At 39.2% G+C, this 26565-nt stretch overlaps 2 protein-coding genes across 7 annotated transcripts; one reads left to right on the plus strand and one right to left on the minus strand.

Annotated features, from left to right (window-relative positions):
• Positions 1 to 4161: 4161 nt before the first annotated feature.
• LOC310724194 (CMRF35-like molecule 3) lies at positions 4162 to 7557 on the minus strand. Of its 2 annotated transcripts, XM_083537941.1 has the most exons (4): positions 7423 to 7557; positions 7020 to 7346; positions 4503 to 4677; positions 4162 to 4411 (listed from the first exon to the last, which is right to left on the minus strand). In XM_083537941.1, exons 1-4 carry the CDS (start codon positions 7454 to 7456, stop codon positions 4267 to 4269), a joined length of 681 nt encoding a protein of 226 aa, XP_083394067.1. In that variant the 5' UTR covers positions 7457 to 7557; the 3' UTR covers positions 4162 to 4266. The 2 variants fall into 2 exon arrangements, with proteins under 2 accessions (XP_083394067.1, XP_083394068.1); XM_083537942.1 differs by lacking the exons at positions 4162 to 4411; positions 4503 to 4677 and adding an exon at positions 5451 to 5637.
• Positions 7558 to 9816: 2259 nt separating this feature from the next.
• On the plus strand, positions 9817 to 26363 carry sh3bp4 (SH3-domain binding protein 4). Of its 5 annotated transcripts, XR_014532803.1 has the most exons (7): positions 9831 to 10001; positions 16539 to 16738; positions 16843 to 19205; positions 19319 to 19416; positions 19514 to 19981; positions 24345 to 24533; positions 24867 to 26363. XR_014532803.1 is itself a non-coding variant. In XM_083537233.1 (5 exons), exons 2-5 carry the CDS (start codon positions 16618 to 16620, stop codon positions 25092 to 25094), a joined length of 2901 nt encoding a protein of 966 aa, XP_083393359.1. In that variant the 5' UTR covers positions 9817 to 10001; positions 16539 to 16617; the 3' UTR covers positions 25095 to 26363. The 5 variants fall into 5 exon arrangements, 3 of the variants coding, with proteins under 3 accessions (XP_083393359.1, XP_083393361.1, XP_083393360.1); XR_014532802.1 differs by having other exon boundaries at positions 19319 to 19981; XM_083537233.1 differs by lacking the exons at positions 19319 to 19416; positions 19514 to 19981 and having other exon boundaries at positions 9817 to 10001.
• The last annotated feature ends 202 nt before the right edge of the window (positions 26364 to 26565 follow it).

Raw genomic sequence — 26565 nt, forward strand, 5'->3', positions numbered from 1 at the left:
ATATTTTGGAGTGTGATTGCGGAGATTTGGATTGATGTATGAGGTGAGGAGCCTGGAGTGCAGTTAGGGTTCCAATATTTTCCTAAAGATGTTCAGAGGTCAGAGCTCTATAGCAGAAGATCATCCAGTCCAACCCATAGAACCCATATATTCATTAGCATTTATTACATTTGACAGACACCCTTATCCAGAGTGACTTACAACTGAGCGGTTGAGGATTAAGGGTCTTGCTCAAGAGCCCAGCAGGGGCAGCTTGGTAGTGATGGGATTTGAAGTGATGGGATTTGAACCTGGATTGGACTGGATTGGACCATCCAGTCCAATCCAGAGCTGGTTTTGTGTACAGGATCATTCTCATGACGAAACAGGTTTGAGTCTCCTAGTTTACAGGCAGGGACAATTTCATCCTCCAGCACTTGAAGACATCCTATACCACTATGAGAGGGAGAAGGCTAGGAGGACAATCAAGGACACTTGTCACCCAACCACCACCCATTCTCACTGTTCCTAGGCAAAAGCAATCACAGCATTAGAACCAACACATAATTATTCAGGAGAAGGTGGGGTTTTATACACTTATACAAACTACTTCATCTACAAGAACCTGGACCTTTTACATATCACTCAGTTCACCAGCATGCACCAATGTCCATGAAACGCATCATTCTCATGCATTCCATTATGTCTTATGTGTATCATGTGTCCTACATGTAATTTTTGTACCTAAGGAAATTTCAAGAAAGAAAAAAAAAAAATATCTACTGTAAAAGGTAGGCTGCCCCACCCTTGGTCTAACACTAGAGGGAGACAGAGAGCTGTCTCCTGGAATTCAGGCTTGAGTTCACAAAAATTGTCAGAAATTTTAAAAACTAGCGCATGCTTGCATTTCCTCTATACTTGGTTTGCTTCACCTAATCAACCTAACTACCATCTCGAGGGGGAAAAATTTGACTTACGACTTGACGGTCATAAGTGTACACTTTTAGCTTCTCCTCTGTTCTTGTTCTCACTCGCTCATTTAGTTTGAGGAGGTGCCCCCGTTTGAGTCTGGTTCCTCTCAATTAAAAAAAAAATCTTGCTCATTAGAGGTCAAATGTAATAAATAATTAATGAATTTAATAAGTATATTCGTAATTTTTAAAATTAGGACTATGTCCATTGTTTAAAGTGCTATTCAAGAAAATCAGAATTGAAATGGTTCCCAGCAGGACGAGTGTCAGGCCCCAGATATCTTAAGCTCAGCTTCTGATTTCAATCCACATTCTTAACAAACTTGCTTTCTAACCTGGACGCCATCAGTTTGACTTTAACTCAGTGGTCTTTCAGCCAGATAGACCCTCCAGCTCTACAGCATTCATACATGGATGGCATGGACCCCGACTCCCAACAACCCACAACAAAATGAGGCTCTATTTAATTGGGTGTGCCTACATTTGAGCGTGACCAATTAGACACAGACCTTCCTTACCTTTATTCCCGCTAATCCACTGACTTCAGACAGTTTATATTGTTCTTCATTGCACTCCCATTTGGAATATTTCTATCTGCCTATTATGAATCATTGACTGCAATTGTGTCTGACAGCATTTGTGCTTTCCGGAGTGACTTTGCCGTGTTATATTGGTTGTGGGTCACTAGATTTGCTCAGGATTTGCTCAGAACCATATTACCCAAAATGATCACTCAGTATTGTTCCTGCCATTGGTAGACTTTTAAGATAAGGACATGGTGGCTCACTGGTTAAAATGTTGTTGGACCACTGACAGAAAGGTTATGAGTTTAAATCCCAGCACTGACTAACTGCCAAAGCTGGACCTTTTGAGCACAACCCTTACTGCATTGGTGTAGAAAAGAGAAGTCGTTCTGTATAAAGATGTGTGCCAAATATTTGAAATCAAAATGCGTTCGAGGTTAACAAAGCTCAGCTTTTCATACCGCCTTTATAATATAATCTACAAATATATTAAGTTTGATAAATGACTTTGCGATATGGGATTAAGCTTGTTTTTGAAGAGCTGCGACTGGTGGCTGGTTAATTATGCAGGATAGACAGTATGCTAATGCTAGTTGGCGAGTTAGCATTAAAGATTAACAGGAAGCTAACCGGCGTTGTAAATAATCTGAAGTGGTGGAGCAGGGAAATGGGAAATCTTGGAACGAGAAGTCTGGGGCATCGGCAGATGTTTGGAACCGGTGAAATCCTTTAAAAAAAATGGTGTATTTCGGCGTCTCGTTTTCGCGTCTCGATTCCAACATGCGATGATGCAGGAGGGCTCCTTACGATGGCGGCACGATATTTAGCCTCGATATTCCCTGGTTTACCACTTAAGTCTGAACCCGTTTCTTTGAAATGAGCAAACACGGTCATGACGTCCTCCCTGGAAGTGACGCTAAAATTCCCTTTTCACTCACACGGTCACCATTCTTATTGCAGACGCCCCAGAGTCGCCAGCTCCTGGTTCCAAAATGTCTCGTTTGCATGCGAACCTGTATCTTCACTAGGCTGATAGACTTTACAGAAGACCTGCTCCTTGACTCGGATTAATCTCCCGATGCTGATGGCCCGTGCATGTAATTTGAAGATCGTTCTATGATCGTTCTCTTCATCAGCCACTCGAGCGGGAAAACTCCACGGCTCAGCCCTAGACCTGGAAGCGATTAGTAAGAAGTGGCACTAACCAGGACGTTGAGTTTATAGATACCTCTAAAGGGCATGATGTTTATTACCGTACACTGATGTGACACAGCGTGAACGCGGTGTGAAGTCTCTTCGGCCCGGGGTTTATAGTGGAGATGACTGCGCACAGTAAAAAGGCCCTCGCTGTGTAATAGTGGTGCTTTGCGTTAATGGCACCATGTGTCTCCTTGTTTTCCGAGAGTGCTGCTTAATTATACACAAAGTCATTGGGGTCATGGGGGGGGGGGGGTGACTTCTATGCCGTACTTTATGTCTATCGAGTGTTTTTACTGAAATGGTTGCCAGACGCTTTAAAGAGTGGTGTTAAGAGCCATCGAGAGCCATTTTTTCCTTCTCAAATTGGGGCCTTTAACAGTGTATAATGAAATAAAGTGTGACGCCAACTGTATAATTTTGTAACGTGCACCCAGGGGTCAGGACTGTTTCACATTTGGTCTGCTACGCTTGTTAAACCTGTCACTACGCTAACTACTGGAAACTAATTAGATATGCGCAGTACGCTAATTAATCGCTGGTCAAAATCTAATTACCTCCATCCGTCCTGATGAACGTTATTGTTTACTCAGGCTGACATGTAGCCCATGGATGATGAGATAAAGCATTTTATTGCACCATTTTGACAAATAACCGAAAATTTGATGTTTTTCCTGAACCGAAATGCGACTATTTCTTGAAATATTTACAGAAAAATACTTTTTTTTTTTTACAAGACTATACAATGTGTAGTTTCATATCTATACATCAATACATCATTCTGAACTTTGAACATTTCCTGTCAACTTGGAAATAACAGTACAGTAAGTTCTGGATAAAACACATGCCACAATGTCACGTTCCACTTCGCACGTTTCTGGAAAACATGCCATTACATACATGTAAGTTAAACGGTAAAAATGTACTGGATCAAAAATGGCTGCCATTTTAGACTACAAGACTACAATTCATCCCAGAGGTGTTTTGGAGCTCTATAGCAGGAGATCTTCCACTTCAACCCATGTAAAGCATATCTTCATAAAGTTGGCTTTGTGCACAGGGGTAATTATCATGCTGAAACAAGTTTGGATCTGCTAGTTTAAGTAAAGGGAAAATGTAATGCTACTGTATCCAAAGACGTTCTATACAATCGCGTGCCTCCAAAGAACCAAATATGGCTGGGGAAAAAAATATAAAAATATAAAAATATTAAAAATAAATGAGAATAATATATATTTTTTTAATGCAGCTGTGCAATGTCTTTAAATGTAAAAAAAAAAAATAATAATAATAATTCTAATAAAAAGATTTTTTAAAAATAGCGAATTATTTAAATCCTAATAAAATGTAAACGATTCATTAATACAATCTGACATTGCTAACTTGGAATTACCAATTTGTTAATATTAGTTAATTAAAATATATATATTTTTGTCATTTTTATATTATTTTATATTTTTTATTCTACTTATCTTTTTTTTATATATATATATATACAATTTTTTAGTTATGGCCCAGATATAATTAGATTCCAATGGGGAATCAAAATCGAATTTACAGTATGAACTACAATAAAAAATGTTTGTTTAAAAAGCTTAATGTCTGTGATTTGAGTGTCGTCTAACCCAAATGTTGAAGCATGTTATAAAGCTTATAAGGTAAAGACACATTCCTGTAAACAAGATCCACCGTGTGATTCTCCATTTTCGAAGGCTGAGCCACTGAGTGATGTAAATCTCTCTACAAAGACAAACATGAGAACAGTGTGTTAAACTGATCCAGGCTTTCAACAGCAATTCCACATGACAGTATGAGGTGTGTGACGTTATACCCTGGCCTGGTTTCCTGCAGTCTTTGCGTCAGATCTGTGGTTTTCAGTGTTGTGTGTGATGTTGATGTTTTGATGGTCGTCCTGAAGGTTGTTAAAGCGCTCGTCGTCAGTGCTTCAGTAGTCGCCTCTTTGACATTTTGTGGTTGCTCGGTCACGAAGCAATGCTGCGCTTCTTCTGTGAAAGGAAGAAAAAACAGTTCCGTTTAAGGATGGAAAGTTTCAGCAGTGTAGCAGGGCTTGACCAATACTGAGACAAACAAAATTACCTGTGCAGGAACAAAAAATACATAACAGACATGTTTAAATAGTGAAAAGTTGCATGCTGAAACCAGTAAGAAGTCATGTGGTTGATGTTTTATGTGGTTAAAAAGTGCAAGGTGGTGATTTTGGTATTTCTAATCGTTGCTTAATAGTCATTAGGTAATAATTGTATTCTTTAAAGTGGTAGCCCTGAGAGTTGCTAGCATGTTTCAGGTGGTCTAAGATAAGAAGCACATCCACAACTTCAGAAATACACTACAAAGACCAAAGACGTGTGGACACCTGACACTTCCAGCCATATGTCATTGTTCCCTAAACACAAAGTAAAAGGCACATAATTGTGTAGGATGTCATTAAATGTGTTAGCATAAAATGTCCATTCACTTAAACTAGCATAATCCCCCTGTGCACAAAAGCAGCTCTATTATGTTTTACATGGGTTGAAATGGACGATCTCCTGCTATAAAGCTCTGACCTTCAACCCTATTGAACACCTTTGGGATGAATGTGCACCATGACTGCACCCCAGGCCTCTTCATCTCACACTACATGAGTACTTGACTACCTGTAAAACCCTTGTGGCTCAATCTCCACCAAAACACTCCAAATTCCTGTACATCTTTCCAGAAAAATTGTCATTATAACAGCAAATGGGGATTACATGTGGAATAGGATGCAATAAAAATACTAGTGTGCACACATTAGCGAAATATTAGCGCTATTATATTATGAAGCGTAGCACTTTAGGAATAAGTCGTACTGTTCGCCCATTCCGGACTGTGTGAGCTCGATGTTGTTGTGGTTTTTAGAGCGTGAATAGTCGTGTCTATGACATTTTGTGGTGGCTCAGTCACGAAACAATGCTAGGCTTCGACTAGGAAATAAAAATAGCTCTGTTTTAAAATGGAAACTTTCGACACAAACCGCACACTGCAAAAGAACTGGGACAGATCTTGCTTTTGGCTTGGATGTTAGAAATTGTTGAAATGTTCATAGAATTGTAGGTTTTAAATAATAAACTGTGATGTTTTGTGATGGTGGTGGTCACAGTGGATATTTTTAGTGATTGTTGTTAGGTGATTTTGTGTGTTTAGTGTCTGGGGAACAGTGTGGAAAGACCTAGATAAAGGTTTTTGAGAGACACCCTCAGCAATTAGTTGGAGACGTCTTTTTTTTTCTGATCCAGTTCATCCCAGAGCAGTTCAGTAGGATTTAGGTGCGGTGACTGGGCAGACTGTTCCATGATGATATCACTCCAGACGACTGTCTACTCTATAAATAGCTCATCTTGTATGGTGAAGTCGGATATAAGGAGCCAGACGGCAGTGCACGGTGTTATATGAAATGGTTGCCATGTTGGTTTATTATCACCTTCCCGAGTTAGAATGTTTTACAAATAGAAACAGAAATGTGTAAAGTGGAATGTGACATAAAAAGGACCAGACAAGGCTTTCAGGATGTTTTCTTTTACAGCAAATATAAATATATATATATATATATATATATATATATATATATATATATATATATATATATATATATATATATTTATTTATAGTATGTGTGTGTGTGTGTGTGTGTGTGTGTGTGGGTGGATGTATAAATGCAGATGGTCCCCGAGTTACAATGTAATACATACATATAATGGCATGCCTTTTAGGAAATTATCTTTGAGAAAATTGATAAACTCTGAATATACTGAATTAATTCTGAATATATTGAATGGATTTTGAATATATTTATTAAAACCTGATGTCATCAAGCTGCCATCTTGTAGTTTAGAATTTAGAAAAAATATATACTTTAGGCAGAATGATTGAACAAGAACGCATTTTGTTAACCATCTCTTAATTTCTCAAAATTGCATCAAATACATTGAATATATTTAGAATTCATTCAGTATTAATTAGAAACCATTCAGTATATTCAGAATCCACACAAGGTTCAATATATTTAATATATTCAGTTTTCATTTAATTTTCTCAAAGATAATTTATTATATATATAAAATAGTTAGTTTTTTGCAAAGAAACATGTCTCCTCTCAAACCTAAAAAAATAAAAAAAATGTTTACATAATTTGGAAATAATAAATAATTCAAACCTGGAAATGCCTTTCTTACACCTCTGTTATAAACATTTAGTTTAGTTCACATTTTTGAAAATTTTTTCATCAAATTCTTTTATTTATTATTCTGCTTTGATCTGATCTCGATCCCCCGCCCCATTTTACTCCCTCAGACAGAAGTCAGCTCACCTGCCGATATGATCAGCTGCACGTCTTTTCTTACGTGAGCGCTCACTCGTTCGATCGCACACCAGTACCATCCGCTATCCTCCGTCTGAGCTTTCTTAATCTGGATGGTGAAAAGGCCGTATCTTTTATCGTCTTTGATCTGCAGATGTTCGTAGGCTCCCTGAGATTGACTCGTCTTTATGAGGACCGTGCAGTAATTAAAATAGTAGCCTTTGCACCAGTACTTGACGCTGTCCCTGTAAAACGAATGATATCGGCACTCGACGTAAAGCGTCCTGCCTGCGCATTGCTTCACTTCGCTGGGCCCGGAGAGATGCTGACCTGCAACTAAACACAAACCGCACGTCTCGTTAGATAACCTGCTTCGTATTGACACAGTGTCTGTGTATAGCAGATGACTTACCTTTTTCTAGCAAGAGCAGAAGAACTACTATCATTTTTTGAGATCTCTTGCTCAAGTAGAGCAAAGCGGACAGGAAAGTAAAAGCTCAGCGATTCTTCCTGTTCTTAAATGCAAGGTTTTGAAGCAAAGCCAATCTCACACAGGAAACAAACGTGTGTGCAAGACACCTATAATCATGAAAGATCGGAAGTGACACGATGTGCTTTATCTTTACCTTAACTCGAAAGTGTGAAATAGACTTTCTCAACAGTTGCACAGTGTGAATTGTGTGTGTGTGTGTGTGTGTGTGTGTGTGTGTGTGTGTGTGTGTGTGTGTGTGTGTGTGTGTGTTACACAATGGTAAATATAGAATATATATTAAAAAAAAAACCTTAATGAGATCCACACTATATGGACAAAACAAAATGTTGGGACACCTGATCTTACCACCTCTATTTTCGTATTTTGCTATACAACCCACACAATATGGTGCTTCCACCACCGTGTTTCACCACTCATGGTTTTCTTTGAGTTAATTACGATTCTTCTCTGGTAGATAGATATATATATTTACATTTACTTCTTTTGGCAGACACCATTATCCAGAGCAACTTATATTTATCTTATTTATACAACTGAGTGTTATGGGATTAAGGGCCTTTCTCAGGGGCCCAGGAGTGGCAGCTTAATGTGGCTGGGATTTGAACTCGTGATCTTCTGCGCTAAAATCCAATGCCTTAACCACTTTCTTGTGGCAGCACAAATCTCCACAAGCATGCCCCAAAATCTAGTAGAACAACTTCCCAGAAGAAAAGATTTTATCCGAAAGGCAAATGTGAAATGGCGACGTGTCCACAAGCTTTTCCGTCTCGTGTCCATGAGAGTAAGAGTCATGAACATGCCTGCTACAATGGTTTATTCCTCAGCTGATCATGATGCAATAAATGTCAAATGTAATTAAATGTCAAATTGAATGAAGGCTTCAGATATGATAGATTTTTTTGGTTTTTTTTAAAGTGTCTGTTTACACTAATTTCAAACGACTAGTTTCTGTATTACTAGACAGACGGAATGATTAATACATGATTATTATTAAGTGTCTTTGGAAAGCTTGTGAATGACATCTAGTGGGCATGTTGTGGCAGCTCAAGGCCTCAAACCCCCTGATTTCCTTACAATTTCCAGGTGAGTCAGCGATCAGGAAATGAAAGATTAACAGTAAGACATTAGTCACTCTGCCTCGGGCTGTGGATTGTGTTATGCTGGACTTGTCTAGTGATTTTAGAAACAGGAAGCTTGATTTTTCCTTATTGTTTTTTCCTGTTCGGAGTATTCAATATAAGGAATTTTATGTCGACAGTGAGCTGATCCTGATCCTGTTTGTGAAAGAAAAGCAGTTATTATTAATAATTTAGATTACATGTATGGCAGATGCCCTTAACCAGACTGACTTGCATTTATCTCATTCATACAGCTGAGCAGTTGAGGGTTAAGGGCCTTGCTCAAGGGCCCAACATTGGCAGGATTTGTACTCTTCACCTCCTTGTCCTCTTTTATATTCACACCTGTACATCAGGGCTCACCTCATCATCAGATACTAATACGGAAATCCGAAGTCACGATAGTGATATATTTATTTTGTGTAACCCCAAAACATGTTTTCTTAAGCTTATTGAAACCGTTGAACTCAATGTCCACTAGAGGGCAGTATACACATTATTACTTTAATAGCATTTGATAGACATGCAAAAGTATTGGGTCTCCTGACTCTTTCAGCCATATTATGTGGTTCTTCCTCCAAAACTGGTACCACAAATCTGAAGGCACATAATTGTATAGAATGTATTTGGATGCAAGCATTTAATTCTCCCTTATTTTAAACCAGCATGAAAATGTCCTTGCTCACAAAACCAGCTCCGAGAAGATATGCTTTAGATTCGTTCAAGTGGAAGATCTCCTCCTTTAGAGCTATCAAACACCTTTCGGATGAAATTTTCATACTTCCACCTACGTCAGTCTCTGAATTCACTAAGACAATTTTAATATGTCCAGAAAGCGTTTAAATAGTGTAATAAATAGAGGGAATTTATCAACAATGCATTGGATGTTTCCATTTTTATGACCCGTTGTATTTTTTAGAATGATTATAATAATAAAAAAAAAACTAATTGTAATAGATAATATTAATTATGACAATCATAAGTGTTAATATTAACGATACGCATTTTATTCAGCTATTATAATTGAATTATCATTTTTATTATTAACAACAATACCATTTATTAATACTACAAATAATAATAATCATTATTGTTATTATTTTATTAAATTTCTACTGTTTTTTTCTTTTAATTGGAAAGAAATCACAAAAAAATGAAAGATAATTGCTGTTTTTCTTTGCTGTAACACTGTGTGGCCAGGATCCAGGAGTGGGCGGGGCATAGACCGGTGCAACTGTCAATCACTCGTTCTCCAGCCAATCACATCGCTGCATGGGTGAACATGAGGAGCAGCAGCGAGCGGGGGAGATGTTCGAGATGTTTCATGGTGGTGTCTCAGCTCAGCGGTGCTTCTCTTCGTGATTCTTAAATTAATCGCAAGTGAGTTCTCAGTTTTATTCTTCTTTCACTTTTTGCTTGCTCTTAGAGGCTTTTTTTTTCTTTTCCTTTCTTTCTTTCTTTCTTTCTTTCTTGTTTGAACGGGTGTGTGTTGGTGTTCTGGAGAGCTGGAGATGTGCCCAAGTCTAAACTCTCTTCATTCCAGGTAATAGGTGCAGTCAGTGATGGAAATGTGACTTGTATTGACTTGTTTCTGATGATTAGACTGCATTTTAAAAGGAAATACAGTGTGGATTTAATGCTTTTATTTATTATTTTGATGGATTTTTTAAAAAAAAATAATAATAATAATCTGACCTCAAACAAACATGCAAACATTTTATTATTTTGTCAAATATTTTGTTTTATAAAGAGAATTTCATTAGATGAGTGTGATTCCCATCATTAATTAGGTATTACATGGCAATTAATAACAGTTTCCTAATATAACATTATAACCCTTAATATTAAATGTGGATAAAAAGTTTATAAAAACACAAAAAGCACATTTGATTGATTGCTGATCGTTTAAAAAAAAATTATAATAATAATAATAAAACATTTATATATATATATATATATATATATATATATATATATATATATATATATATATATATATATATAAATGTAATTATTATTATTATTATTTTATTATTACCCATTGTATTTTTTTTTTGTCGTTGTCATTGTTACTGTTGTTGGTTTGTTGTCGTCGTACCTCATGGCATTCCATACAATTTGTACTCCCATTTATTCATTATCAATATATCTTTTCTTAATTGACATTTTATACACACTTTTATCTAATGCGAAATTTTCCGATCAGCCGATCAGCTTTACGTTCGACTGCAGGTCGTATTCCGTCTCTACGTTTGTGTCAAATCTGGAAATCGGGCTGGAAAAGCTGTGTGTCCCAATACTTTTTTTGACCATACAGCGCAGGCGCATATTAGCATTGGCTAGGATCGAAACAACAAAATCAAGAGAAACCAAAGTTCTGATCATTATATGCGATTTCTGCGTATGAAATGTTGAATGTGTACATTTAAAAAAAAAAAAATGTATATTTCAATGTCAATCTCAGCGATCTGTTTTTTTTTTCCTCGACAAACGTCTCTGCATTTGTGATCTTTGCGTATCCCAGTTCATACAATAGACACGAACAACGAGTGAATCTGAAATCCAGACACTCTGATTGTGTTTTGTTCTGTAACGCATCAGTATATAGGTTTTACTTTTCTACATTTTTCCTCAGAGTTTGTTCTTCTTTTTGTTTCCCTGGAGAGGTGGAAATCTTTTCAGCCAGGTCAAAGCGATTTACCCGCTTTATAACTACGCAACGGCACCACGGGACCGTTTTTCAGGAACTCCTCGCCGAGGCATTTCCTTTGTGCTTTCCTGCCACTTAGCTTTTCATTGCGACCGCAGGGGATCCGCCGGTTGTTTATTACTTTCTTGTGTCTCTGTAGCAAATGGTTTTTGGTGCTGGATTTGGAAATGTAGGTCTCCTGGTGCATGAATGCAGGTGTAAGTCTGACGTCCCGTTCCGTGTACCAAGAAAGAACATTGTCCATTAGAATGTTGCTCTTTGAAAGAAAACCAAGAAACGACCATTCGATGTATTGAATCCTGGTGGTTGTCGTTCTGCTGCTGCTGGAGCTGGAGAACATCAGGGATTTTATCACTATACAGACATCGTTTTCAAAACCTTAATGTTGAATGAGCTTTCTGAACACAAGTTTGAATATAAATTAGGAATGAAGACGTAAGATTATATGGACCAAAGTCCTGGGACACCTGATTCTACATGCTTTTGGAACATCTGATTTCTCTTGTTTGCTAAATCAGGACTTAATATTGACACTCATGCGGACCAAAAAAAAGAAAAAGTTTAAAGACATTTTGAAGCGTATTAATGAAAGCGTTCTCCTGAGAGTGGCAGGATTTCCTTTTTATTTTCTAAATTTGGGCAACGTTAGGAAATGTTTTCTGCAGAAATGTCAAAAACAGGATGTCTTGAGACGGTGTAGCATGAAAACCAAATTTTTCCCGTCACCTAAACTAGGAGACACAGACCTGTTTTGGAATGACGATGCTCCCAAGACAAATCCGGCTCCATGAAGATATGCTTTAAACTTTTTGGAGTAGAAGATCCCCTGCTATAGCGCTCCAACCCTATTGGAACACCTTTGGGATTAACTGGAACATCACCCCAGGACTCCTCGTCTCATCTACTGTATATCAGTCCAAATCTCTACAAACACACACTTTCAAATCTAAAGAAACATCATCAGAGCGGAGGTACCTATAACAGAAATGGGATGTTTAGAAAGCCCATAAGGCCATGGGTCTACAAATGCTAGTCCATATAGTGTGTGTGTGCGTGTGTGTGTGTTGTTAGATTTCCTTCCACAATGCTATACTGTAGTACACTTTTTCATTCTAGTGCTATATGCTATTGTATTTATATTTGCGTATGACTGAAATACAGAATCCCCTCACAGCACACAATCATTTCAGCGTAACACACATTTGTGCGTCCCCCCCCCGTCCGAGTTCAAGAGGCGTACTCTGTGTCTAGAAAACTTGCCTATACAGTTACAGAGAGTGTGTGGAAATAATAAAAGCGTGTTTGTGCAAATCCTTCGCTCCGCTACACTCGGGCATTTGTCTAAAGACCCGTTGTCGAAATGCTTTTCCTCGGCAAGGCCGTACCCATGGAAACGCGAGCTTCTGGAGACCCTGCTGAATCCGAGATCAGGCTCGAGAGGACGCTACGTTGGGTCACAGTCGTTTTATAGCTGGTACTTTGTAATCAAGATGGGGGAAAGTTTCATGAAGGTTTCGTAAAAGTTACGTAAAGCTTTTGGTTTTTTCGTTGAACCTCTGATGATAATATATATATATATATATTTTTATTTTTTTTATTTTTTTTAAAGCTTGTTACACTGTTCTACAATGTTGCAGAGTTGAAGTTTGTGCTGCATTCTTAGTTCAAGACCTGCCTTTAAAAGTCTTAAAAGTCGCTGTTCTTTGTCCTAAATAAATTGAAACAGGTCTTTATTTCAGTATCTCCATGTAACACTCATTGAAATGCTCTCGCGGGACTTTACAATGGTTCCGTTTGTTAGTTTCTGTGGTGCCGTAGTTCTTTCTTTCGCCAGTCCAAATATAAAATGCAGTAATACAATAAAAAATTAGACCATCACGCAACAGCCAATCAGCTTTCTGTTATTGGTGCGAATTTATCTATTTGTATTTGATGTGATTCTTAATGGTCTTAAAAGGGTTTTTAAAAGTCTTGAATATGGTTTTGTGAAACCTGATTTAATCTCTCATTGGTGTGAATTGAGATTCAGGTGTGCGATATTTTGCACAATTCTAAAATGTATATGCATGACGATTACATAATACATGACGATTATACAAGATTTGACACAATCGATAAGATGATTTTGCATAGCGTTAAAACAACAATTGCGATATTATATATAACGCAAACCCCTAATGTAGAGTTTTTTTACCGTTGGTTCCGTATACCACTTATTTGTAGCTAGCTTTCCATCCCGAGCTGTAATATAGTGTAAAGACTAAGACTAGTCATTGTCCTCGTTTTCGGATCCATGGTTGTACTATATTTTATCAAATCCATGCATTTTGTGTATCCAAACTGGTAGTGACAAACGTGTTAGCATGCTAGTCAGAATGTCACCAGAAAACGCACCACTTTTGTTGGTTAGCATTTATACCATGATCTCGTTCTGATACAAACTTCACTATAGAGACAAATGTCCTGGGATTTTTTTTTAGCCATTTGAAGTTCTCCAAAAGTCTTACAGTTCTATAGGATGCTTTTGGATGTAATGTCATAAAATGCGGCATTAGTACCTGGCTTTTGCTAACACCCTTCAGGCTGAATGAATCTTCACACTCCAGAATCTAGTTGAACATCTTCCCTAAGGTTATTAGAAAAGCAAATAGGGACTAAATGTGGAATGCAATGTTCCAAAAGCACATACCGATCTTATATGTTCAAAAAGCCACTATATTTAGCTTCCCCTTATTCACTGGCTTCCTCTCAAATTGGAGAACAACTAAATGCTAAATTGGTTAGCAAGAAAAAGTCCCAAATCTCTGTCAAATCTTTGTGTCATACTTTAATATCAGACTTTGTTTGCCTTGTTTTCATTAAAATGATCTCGCCCTCTTCTGATTGGCTGTCGCTCCTGTCACTCACTGTACAACCAGACTTATTACAGTGATACGGGCATAATGATGTTGTTTAAGCTGTTGTATCAGTTTTTCGTCTCCAATGCCCTTTTTAGAAAATGGCCACGAATTAAAAATTCCATGTATCAAAAACGAGTAGAATGCCTTAAACATACATAAAAAATGCATATGAAGTAGCTACTGATGCGATACGATTCACCTGATTACGATGCAGTGCGATCCAGTTTCGATGCTATTCAACGCAATGCTAAATTATAATAATAAATCGTTTCTTTACCTAATTTTGATCAGAATCACAAAGTTATTGGCCAAGTATGCCAGACCAAGGGTTTAGAGCAAACCAGCCGCCACATTTACACATACTGGCTCTGTACAGCATTGTTGAACTGAATCAGCCGTAATCTAACGCAAACATAATTACACACAACACAACTAAATGACTAGACACACAAAAACATATTGACCCTGGACAGGAAGTGAAATAGTGCAGTGATTGATTGAACATTGCACAGGATATGGGAGGTTGTTTGGCATCTTGGTGGGTGGCGGGAACATGTTGTTTTGGAGTCTGTATCACCTGCCAGAGGGTGTGAGGGTCCCATTTTGAGTCTCCAAGCTTGTTTCCGGACATGGAAGGTGGTAGCTCAATGGTTAATGCATTGGCCTCTGGATCAGAAAGTCGAAAGATCAAACCCGAGCACCACCAAGGTGCCGCTGCTGGGCTCTTATGCAAGGCCCTTAAGTGGCTCTGGATGAGGGCATTTGCCAAATGCCATGCAGGACCTGGAGGAAGCGCTCTTTTTCAATTAGCAGACAAAGCCAAACTAAATAGTGACTGATAAACACTGTTAATCAGATTTTAAATATTCAATTATCCACATAAAACCGTCCCGATTTTCCCAAAGAAAAAGGAATAATCATCAACCGGATTTTGAAGCTAGAGACAAACAAATGAGACGAACTCCAGGAATGAGTCGAGAGAAAAACTTGCCCGGACTCGGGCGTGCATTTTTTGTTTTCGTTCCCTGTTTTGCGCCACGACAAGTCACGACAGAACATTGCACCATTTGTTGTTATGTTGCAAACAACATTGTCTGATGCAATAATAGTACAGAGAACTTGGACTGATGGTATATTTATTCCTGAAAAAGCCTGTTTTTTTTTTTTTTATAGTTTTTTTTTTTTTCCTGACATTCCTGGGGTATCAAAAACAACAAGCACAAGATATTGCTGAAGCTTTCATAATATATATATTTATAGTTTTTTATATATTTTTTTTCTTTCCCCAGTTGCCCCTGTATCATTTTACACCAGACGAAGATATCCAGGCTTGTGCATGTGCACTGGGTGTAGTTCTTTTACTCAGCCATGCATGCAAACTTGATGAGCAGCAGTGTGTGACGGGAATTAATCGTTTATCTTGGTGGCGGTTTCTAGGTGGAGGTTCTTTGTTTTTAGTTATCATGGAGAGGGTTTTTTTGTTTAAATATTAGCTAAACCACAAGAGTTTTTCTGCATGGAACTGATAACGTGCAATAGAATGGCATTCAATGTTGCGTGAGACTTCAACATCATTTGATTTTTTTTTTTTCAGGGCTTTTAAAAAAAACATCAAATCATATCGCATTTGCGAAAACAAACGCAAATCAGTCACATGGAACTGAGGTACTCAAGTCAGTTTAACGAGTTTTATTGGGACTAGCCTAATAGGTTAGTTTAATGGGATTATGTGACATTACTAATTAAACCATGTGTACCTGTTAATAAACACATATAATCACTTGAACGAGTTTAGAAGGTAGCTCTAAATTCTGAATTGAAAGATTCATGGTTTTTAAGTCACAGTTCGGTTCGATTTTGGTAGCATTAGAGGGAAGAAATGCAAAAACATTAAATTGCTTGCCGTTTTTTATTAACGTTGTTTATTATTATGACAATTTGTGAATATCGACAGTTTTGAAAACTATTTGAAATAAAATGCTTGCTTGGTTTGAAAAAAAAAATAATATATCCAAATAAAAGAAAATAAAACGAGTGAATGAAAGAAATTTTTTTTATATAATAATTCAATTAAATATACATCCATATCGCTAGACAGTGACACTACGCACCGTAACAGAAAAGCAATTTGTACTGCCCATGTGAGGAAACTCGGATATCGGTCTGCGCATTTGTCCACCACTTAATGTTTGTGAGAGGACTTCAATTGTAACTATGTTCCGTACGTAAAACAAGAATCTCATTCAGTACACTAATACACCTCTAATAGCCAATAAATATCTGTCCTTTTTTCTTCTGTTTTCCAAGCAGATCGAACAAAACTTGCATTTGAAAATGGCACAAGCTTCTTGACTGAGAACGGAAATATGCAGCAGGATAATTAAGCATGGCTGCCCATCGAATTCGAATAGCAAACAACAACAACGCAATACCTCGCTGCAAGTCTGAGGGAACGCTTATTGAACTAAGTTCTGGTGTATCAGAAGCCACTCTCTCCAATGTTAAAGGTTTGTATCATGTTTCCGTTCTTTTTCTACCCTTCGTAGAATGATTGGGACATGTTCATGTTTTCTAACCATATTTGTGTATTGACTTAATTCTTTTATTTCAGTGCCAAGCCCAAGTACTTTACGACTGGAAGCTACTGCGTCGATTGAATCTGCTAGAGAAGTCGTCGCCATTAAGGATTACTGTCCATCAAACTTCACTACCCTCAAGTTTTGTAAGGGAGACCATCTTTATGTCCTTGACACATCTGGCGGAGAGTGGTGGTACGCCCATAACAACACAGAGATGGGCTACATCCCAGCAGCCTACGTCCAGCCTGTGACGAATCGAGAATCTTCTGTGTCCTGTGACGTTTCCTGTGACAGTGGCATGATCGACAGCCTAGGAGACGTTTCTAACGATGGGTCCAAAGTTCCTGAGCAACGTGGAGAATGGTCGGAGCACATCAAACCTACACTTGCTCAAAACGGAAACCCTTTTGTTACCAAGCGGATGTCTCTCAACCCATTCCTTGAAGCCTCCTTGCTATCTGATCAAAACAGTATCCAGAGTTCGACCGAGCGCCTCGGTTTCGATACGTCCTCTTCTACAGTCTCCAAAAACAGCAGCAGTATTCACAGCAACAATTTCGGAAGTAATATTTTGGATGCATTTGGCTCGAACTCTGGCTCAGACCGAGGACCAGTTCTTCGACGGGACAATCCATTTTATAGAAGCAAGCGTTGTTACAGTTTATCCGAACTGTCCATTTTGCAGTCGCAGTCAGATACCCCACCAGAATTCTTGGGGTTTTTTAATAGTTTGAAAGCACCTTCGCCTGAGCAGTTTCAAAGCAGAGAAGATTTCAAAAATGCCTGGTTAAACCACCGCAAGTTTACAAGGTCCTGCCATGACCTCGATTCCATTGGCCAGAATCCTGGATGGGGACAAACTCAACCAATAGAGACCAACATTGTGTGCAAACTGGACAGCTCAGGTGGCGCCGTTCAGTTACCCGACACTAGTATTAGCGTCCTTGTACCCGAGGGTCACGTCGCTTCAGATGACACTCAGCAGATATCTTTGAAGGCCTTGCTGGACCCTCCATTGGAGCTAAACAACGACAAATGTACCACTGTGAGCCCAGTGGTGGAGATCAAGCTTAGCAATATGGAAACCAAAACCACTTTAACATTAGAGATGAAAGTGTCCGTCGTAGTCAAGATGGAAAGTCGACAATTGGCAGACGTCATCTGTGTCCGAAGCGATTGCAAAGAAGGACCCTACGTTCCGATTCCTAACGTGTATATGTATGGAGATACAGTCCAGGTAACCTTGGACAATTTAGAGCCATGCATGTATGTATCAGTTGTTGCTCAGGCTCAAGATGTCGCCCCGTACAACACAGTCTGGGAGCATGTTGTAAAGAAAGTCACACTTGGTGTTTATGGGCCCAGGCATATCCATCCATCTTTTAAGACAGTCGTCGCCATTTTTGGCCATGATTGTGCCCCAAAAACCTTGTTAGTAAGTGAGGCTAAAATGCAGCCCCACTCTATTCCACCAGTGTCCCTTCAACTCTGGGGAAAACACCAGTTTGTGCTTTCAAAGCCCCAAGATCTTAAGGTTGGTGTGTATTCCAACATCTCGAATTATGAAGTTAAAATGAGCGAGCAGACCAGGGTTGCGCGGAGTTTTCAGCTGAAGCTCGGCAAAGTGTCACGCCTCATCTACTCGATCGCCGCTCGAGATCCGGACATCATCTCGGACTTCACTTTGCGCATTCAGGTTAAAGACGACCAGGACTGCATCATTGCCCAGTTCTGCGTGCAGACGCCACCTCCTCCACCAAAGGTTGCAACAAGCTCCGCGCAGAGGCGTTTTTTAAAGAAAAAGGAAAAGCACAAAAGCTTACTGCCACCCATCATAGGAGTCACGAAGTACCCGGAGTTCCAGGACAGACCAGTCAAAAATATCAAGTTTGGCAAGCTGCTAAAAACCGTCCTTAGACAGACAAAGAGCCAGTATCTGTTGGAGTATGTGAAAGGAGACGTGGTGTCGATATTGAGTGAGGAAAAAATCAAACTTAAAGGCCATCTTTGGACCAAGGAGTGGTACATTGGGTACTATCATGGCAGGATTGGATTGGTCAACACCAAGAACATTCTTATAATGGGAAAGGTCAAACCGGTGAATTTGAAGGGGCCTGAGTTAACCTCTACTCTCCTTTTAGATCTGATTCTGATCCCTTCCAAATGTCTGACTTACATGTATTCATCGTTGAGGACTATACTGATGGAAAACATCATTAGCTGGAGAGCTTTCGCTGACGCATTGGGCTACATCAACCTTCCTTTGACACACTTTTGTCGTTCTGAGCCGAACAGCGAAGCAGAAAAAGTGGCCTGCGTTCTTGAGAAGCTTAAAGAAGACTCCAACTCATCTGAAGTGAAGCAGAAGAAGTGTTTCCAGAAGGAGCTCTTCATGGTATGTTTTAATTACTTGTTTTATTTGGGAGTGTGAATTGTTTTTAATTAAATTCGTATTATTCCCGAATAATACTTGAAATATACTTGAAAGCTCCCGTCACCCCAATTCAGGGTTAGGACGCTCGAAGACATCGAAGCCATTGTCCTGCTTAAGACAGATGAGTATCTTACTGAGCTAAAGATCAGAAGAGATTTATTTCTGAACACCAGTTAGTGATTAGAATTCAATTCCATATTGGTGAAAGATGGACCAAGGCCAGGGTGTGTCAACAGATGTTTCCTTTTTTATTGTTTGCATCTAAACAGGAGGACTGCGAGCAAAGCAGGAAACGCCCCTTGTTCAAACACTTGTGCTTGTATTTGGACCAGGCCAAAACACACACACATACACAGAATCATGGTTCACATTCATCTTAATACCCATCTTCTGTTTTTGGTAATGAATAGTCTTATTGATCCAGGTCATCCTTTTTATGTTTACAGGACACAAGGTTTAAATATAGCCAGCTTTGGAGGTGTTCTGACCATTAGTGAAAGCCATTGCACAGTAAATGCCTTTAGGCCACAATTACAACTCAGATGCAGACATTGATCCAACATCCAACTTATCTACAAGGAAAAACCTACTGTATAGTACTTGTGCTAATTGTGGGACATTGTGGGGCAATAAGGAAGTGGTTTATCTGTACCTCGCTAAAACTTTTTCCAGAGCCGGAAACCCACTTTTGATTACAGACACATCCTGATCTTCTGATGGTTCTGATCTCCTAGGAGGTAAAATGATCCTGTAAGACTGTGTCACCTCACTGTTTGTTGTTCCCCCATCACTTTAATTGCTCCGTAAACACTTCGGAAAAATGTTTAAACCTTTTCAAAAAGCATAGGAGGAGTGGGGACCCCCTCCTTGTGACTGTGTTGAATATACAGGAGCCTGTACCACAAATTACAAAATGAATTTGATTTCCAAAGGAAATATCTGGGGTCACGGAATGGCTAGCGTTCCCAATTCCCGATATTGCTTCATTTTGATGAATTGGTTAGGGAGTTTTGGTGTTGTAAAATCCTATTCAGGTTCGGGGTTTCCGCAAGGTAAACTTAAAAAGGTAAACCTAAAAAGGCTCATTTAAAAATCAAAATTTAAAAAGTCTTAAATTCGATGTCTGGGTCTTGAATTTTTTAAACAGGTCTTAATTTTCCAATATCCATATAATGCTCACTGAAATGCTCCCGTAGCCCTTTGTTTGTTAGTTTCCGTGGTGTTAAAGTTATGTCTTTCGCTAGTCCAAATCAAATTCGCTGCATTACGACTACAGATGAGGCCAACATGCAACAGCCAATCAGCTTTCGGATATTGTCGCGAATTTCTCTTGCATTGTACGACATAAATCGGGTTTTTATCTTAGCCTCAGGGAATTGCAAGTTTAACGTTCTTAGCTTGAAAAAAAACAACATTTAAGCGCTTGGTTAAAGACGTTTTTGTGGGTTTTTATGTTTTAAAAAGTCTTAATTTTTTTTTTCTGAAACCTGCAAAAACCCTTAGAGTGCACTAAGTGGTCAGACTGCTCAGTTTGTGTGTGTGTGTTAAGAGGACGGAAAATGGGTGTCATAAATAGCCTGGGTGTAGGAAAACAAGAGCAAGTTGTCTTAGTAGTACAATTAGTATCCTGATACTGCAAGCCATTATATATATAATATACATTAGAGTGCTGTGCTTTTTCCTGAGAGTTGCACAATGAACCGTTGTTGTCATTGGAATTGAAGCTCTGATCTAAAACTGATGCCAAAATAGAATTTGCCATGTCTCTGAAACATGCACTTGTGTCTCGAATCACGGTGCAGAAACCAGGTTAGAGGTTCAGCAGTGTATCTTGATTGGAGGCTGCTGTCCAGCAATGAACACAACCCGGAAAAACTATCAGTATGGATTTTTTTTGCGGATATTTCCAGCAGTCAGTCATCCACAATCCACAAACCCGATGAATCGGTCGATCTTTACATGCTAGCATACTCCCTTTGTTGATTTAATCACGGTTGGCTTTTCATAAATAGGTATGCAGGTCAAAAGATTTAAACAAATAAATGCAGGTGATAAAATTGTACTGGTCTACAGGATGACCATCTCAAGAGGATATAGCCAAAACATCATCGAATCATGATGCTTGAAGACATTGTCCTGCTTAAGACAGAGGAATATCTTAAGATCAGAAGAGGTTCATTTTTAAAGGCCAGCTAGTGATTCCGAATTGGAGTAGAATGCTAATTTCATATTCCATATAATATTCCATTCCATTCTATACCAATCCTGGCACAATACAGTGGTAAGATGGTAAGATCATGATGAACCTTTTCCTGCATTCATACAGGATGTTAATGAATGTTTAGCCCAGATCTACATGTGGGACAGAGGCGGCTGAATTACACACTCATGATTGTTTGAGGCGATTGTAAATGTTAGTAGTAGTGTTCATACCCGAAGTCATTACTTCACACAGTGGAAAGGGATGTTGGTACAGGAAAAAAACAAAGGTCACATGCATTTAAGGCTCCAATTGTATGCACAATCTGGTTATGTTTAGCTGCCATTTGTTCCTCTTCTTCCAACTGGTCATTTACCGAAAGTTTAAATTCTATGATGAATTAGCATTTAGAAAATAGGGATAGGAAATGAAACTCTCGTAGTTTGTGTGCCTCCAAATTTGTGGGTACAGTTTGGGGAAGAACCACATACGGCTGGAAGAGTCAGGTGTCCTAATACTGCTGTCTGTATGGTGTATTGGAACTGGAAGGCAGGAATTCAGAAGCATTTGGTCACTCTGAGATCCTCAAGGCTATCAGATGTCAACCTTTCCCCAATTTCTTTTCATACCCAGCATTCCATGCATGCCATGTGTGTGTGTAAGAATTAGAACATCTGATATTTTAAGCTTTGTGACATTTGCCCGGTCTAAATGAGGACAATGTGTCCTTTTAACTGCAGTTAAGGATTAGATTTAGCATTAGGACAGTGGACGATCCTCACAAGATTGGTAAGGTGTGTGTGTGTGTGTGTGTGTGTGTGTGTGTGTGTGTGTGTGTGTGTGTGTGTGTGTGTGTGTGTGAGAGAGAGAGAGAGAGAGACACAGCTTTGTTAAGGTTATGGAAACTGACAAAAACTGCATCACTTTAAGATAGATAGATAGATAGATAGATAGATAGATAGATAGATAGATAGATAGATAGATAGATAGATAGATAGATAGATAGATAGATAGATAGATAGATAGATAGATAGATAGATAGATAGATAGGGATGGACAGACGGATGGACAGACAGATAGATCAACTTGAAAGAAAGAAAGAAAGAAAGAAAGAAAGAAAGAAAGAAAGAAAGAAAGAAAGAAAGAAAGAAAGAAAGAAAGAAAGAAAGAAAATTAATGGATGATAGACAGATATAGATAGACGGATGGTCAAATAAGTCAGTTTAAAGAAAGAAAGATGACAGACAGACAGACAGACAGACAGACAGACAGAGAGACAGACAGACAGACAGACAGACAGACAGATAGATAGATAGATAGATAGATAGATAGATAGATAGATAGATAGATAGATAGATAGATAGATAGATAGATAGATAGATAGATAGATAGATAGATAGATAGATGGATGAAGTTGCTAAAAATGCGAGACGTAACATTATTCTGAAACAGCAGCACAGAGGTCATTGCAGCCCGTGAGCACGTGTCCCATGCTGCCATGTTTACATGCCTGTAAAAAGTCAGCCTGAGATTATTTCTTTGAAGGCAGAAGAAGCTCCAGACGGAAAGAAATCACTGAGAAACTCGCTGAACTTCAATGAATCCTTCTGAAGCCACACAGCAGAGAGAAGGGAAGGTGGGGGTTGTGCAGAGGAAGCAGCAAGGCGAATAAAAACAAACAAACTCTGGTCCTTTTTCCATCCACCCCAGCCGGATGTTCTTACTTCCTCCAATGTTTCCCATTTGGATGCAACTGGGTGGCGCATTATGCTCCCGCTAGCACGCAAATCCCTGGCTAAGAGCCTTATCTCCAGGTTCATCGAAGCACGTAGTCGTTATGCTCACTCGCCTAATTGAAACAGCTCATCCTGTGTGCCTGTACACACACTCGCACACACTTCAGACGCATGGATTTTAACCTGCTAACCTGTCGAGTTTTATTGTAATCTTCACACAATACACGCTTTCCCCGATATATTTAATACTTCCTTTAATTCAAGTCGAAACGCTATTGAAATGACAGACTTTGTGATTCTTTCACTATTCCTGACAATCTTTCGTTTTTGTCCACGTATCTCCTGGCTTCGTGTCACAAGGTGCATGTCATTGCGTGTTCTGAAACCGAAAGCATTTCAAAAGCACAAGAACCTCAGATGCAATATATTTCTTATAACATTCACATACGCATATACACCTTATTTTTTTTTTTTTACATCCCGTTCCATATTTTGTCCCCATTTTCTCTTATAATAAGCTCCACTCTTCTGGAAAAAGATGTTTCTCTAGATGTTAGGTAGTGAAGCCAGATACTGGTGCTGGTGAGGTAAAAATTCATCATTCAATCAGGTTTTTAAACTCTATAACAGAAGATCTTCCAATCCAATCCACGTAAAACATCTGCATGGAGCCGGATTTGTGGGCAGGAACGCCGTAATGCTGGAACAGGTTCGGGTTTTCTAGTCCAAGTGAAGGGAAAATGCAATGATGAGACATCTCGTACGATTGTGTGCCTCCAGACCTGTGGTATCGGTTTGGATAAGAAGAGCAGATGGCTGAAAATGTCGGGGGTCCTGTTTGTTTTTTGGTCATAGCGTGTGCAGATGCTAAAAGTGTTCCATGGTGAGAAACTTAACAACATTTTCTTGACTTCATATCTTGGATTTTGATGTCTGGGTTCAATGAGTGCAAAGCCTGACGATCCGATGCTTCAGTGGAAAATCTGACCTTCTCCACAACAAAGTTAACATGCTCAATATAGCACTTTTTTCTTTTCTTTACCATTACTATCCATCTTATTTAGAATTTGTGAGGAAATGTAGTTTGTATTGCATTTCTTTTGCATGTACATGTACCTTAGAGTACAGTATTGTGATTGTTTGTGTGTGTGTGTGTGATTCCAGGCCCTGTTGAAACTGGACTGTCAGGGGCTGGTGGCCAGGCTGGTGAAGGACTTTGCGCTTCTCACTGCAGCAGTCGAAGTGTCAGACCGCTGGAGAGATCTGGCGGAAAAACTCACGAAAATATCCCGCAAGCAGATGGATTCGTACGAGGCTCCCTACAGAGGCGTGGATGGCAGGCTCGAGAATGAGGTGTGTACTCATTCGTTCATCTCCAGTGGGGTACGAGGGAATCCATGAAAACACTGCGAGTAAAGCAGCAGAATTCACCCCCGGATCATTTACATTTTTATATTCATGCCATTGTTGCTTGTTGAGGGTCATGGGCCTTGTTTAAGGGCCCAGCAATTTAGCTGTAGTGGGATTTGAACTCATGACCTTCTGATCAGAAGTCCAACAACTTGCTGAGCTTCACTTTCCCACGGATCATAGACATAGATCTGGTTGCACTTTAATAACCTGAATCCATCTATCCATATCTTAAGAACTAAGAAAATCAGAACATTGCCTTTAATCTCGTTTCAGGCCATGTGGAAGCCGGCGTACGATTTCCTGGTCACCTGGGCGGCCCAGATCGGCGAAAGTTACAGGGACGTCCTCCAGGAGCTTCACACCGGTCTCGACAAAATGAAGAACCCCATTACCAAGCGCTGGAGACACTTAACAGGAACGCTTATCCTCATCAACTGCTTGGACCTGTTACGGAGCACCGCCTTCAGCAACGCCCCCCAGGACGACGATGCCGCCATTTAGACGTGACGGATCGACGTCCTGTTCACGAAATATAGTGCAATATACGGTGTAAGTCATGTCGAAAAGCATGTACAGTTTACCCATAATCCTTAGTGCTGTTAGAAGATTGAATATGAGCATCAATGTTATTGCTTATTAGCATCCTAATAGCTGGTTCATGATCCTGGATCCTGATCTGGACTATATGGACAAAAGTATTGGAACATCTGACTTTTCTAGCCACATGTGTTTCCTTCACAAAATTTCAGGAAACACACAATTGTACAGAATGCCTTTGGAGCATTGAATTTTCCATTCACTTGATCTAGAAGACCCAAACTTGCTCCAGCATGACAAAGCTCCTGTGCACAAATGATGAAGAGTTCGTTTAAATGGTGTGGAGTGGAAGATCTCCAGCTGTAGAGCTTCTATTGCACACCATTAGGATGAACGCTGACTTCACCTCAGGGCTCCTCGGATACATCACCAAAATCTAATGGACCACCTTCCCAGAAGAGTGGAAGTTATTATGAAAGCAAATGGGGACTGAATGTTATCTGGGATGTTCCAAAAGCTCATGTGCTCAGGTGACCTCAAACATTTGTCCATTATAGGGCATAAAAGAACAAGCTCTTTATCGTTCACACGTCTTTGCCTTCGTTGAAACCATTTCTTAAATTGAGCGAGATGTTTACTCTAAGACTGTTCACCAAGCATTAAGCATTGATATTATTTACACTTACAGAACATTTCAGACATCGGTTACACACTCAAACGACTGAAAGGATCTAACATGATGCTTGAAATATGTGCCAAACACTGTGTTTTTAACGTTAAAGTATGTTTGTCCTTTATAATTCATTTGTATATTTACTGTCTGGCCAAAAAAAGTCGCCACCTGGTCCTAGTGCCTGCCGCATAAGCCTGTGGGGGCATTGTTATGATCTGGGGTCGATTCAGTTGGTCAGATCTTGGTTTGGAACATTATGTGCCTAAAGATTGAGGTCAACTGACTACCTGAATATACTGAATGACCAGTGTTTTCCTTTTCTGATGGCATGGGCGTATTCCAAGAAATTATAAGAGTGGTTTAGAGAGCATGAGAGATCATTTTTACATGGATTGGCCACCACAGTCCAGAACTTAACCCCATCGAGGATCTTTGGGATGTGATTGAGAAGACTTCACGCAGATGTCCGACCCTCACAGCATGAATTTAAAATCATGATCTGCATTGAAACTTGGAGACGGATGATCCGCCGTGGTGACCCCTAATGGGAGCAGCCGAAAGAAGAAGAAGATCTGCATTGAAACTATGGCCATTGTTAAATAAAACTGAATTGGGTGGAAAATAAACTTTGTGGCATTCCAGAAGCTTATGAGAACGATGATGATGTGTTTAAAGCGAAAAGGCAAATCATAAAAATATTAGTGTGTGACTTTTTGGAATAATTTTTTTTTTTTTGGCCAAGCAGTGTGTATTTATATATCG

This window comes from Silurus aristotelis (genome assembly GCF_946808225.1).
Source record: "Silurus aristotelis genome assembly, chromosome: 3".
Taxonomy (NCBI): Eukaryota; Metazoa; Chordata; class Actinopteri; order Siluriformes; family Siluridae; genus Silurus; species Silurus aristotelis.

Excerpts from the sequence above, each read along its gene's own strand:
- sh3bp4 (XM_083537233.1), top strand. The coding sequence starts at position 16,618 with ATGGCTGCCCATCGAATTCGAATAGCAAACAACAACAACGCAATACCT. Across the intron at positions 19,206-24,344 it reads TCCAGAAGGAGCTCTTCATG|GCCCTGTTGAAACTGGACTG; the intron begins GTATGTTTTAAT and ends GTGTGATTCCAG. Across the intron at positions 24,534-24,866 it reads ATGGCAGGCTCGAGAATGAG|GCCATGTGGAAGCCGGCGTA; the intron begins GTGTGTACTCAT and ends ATCTCGTTTCAG.
- LOC310724194 (XM_083537941.1), bottom strand. The coding sequence starts at position 7,456 with ATGATAGTAGTTCTTCTGCTCTTGCTAGAAAAAG. Across the intron at positions 4,678-7,019 it reads GCAGCTGATCATATCGGCAG|AAGAAGCGCAGCATTGCTTC; the intron begins GTGAGCTGACTT and ends TTCCTTTCACAG. Across the intron at positions 4,412-4,502 it reads CTGCAGGAAACCAGGCCAGG|AGAGATTTACATCACTCAGT; the intron begins GTATAACGTCAC and ends TTGTCTTTGTAG.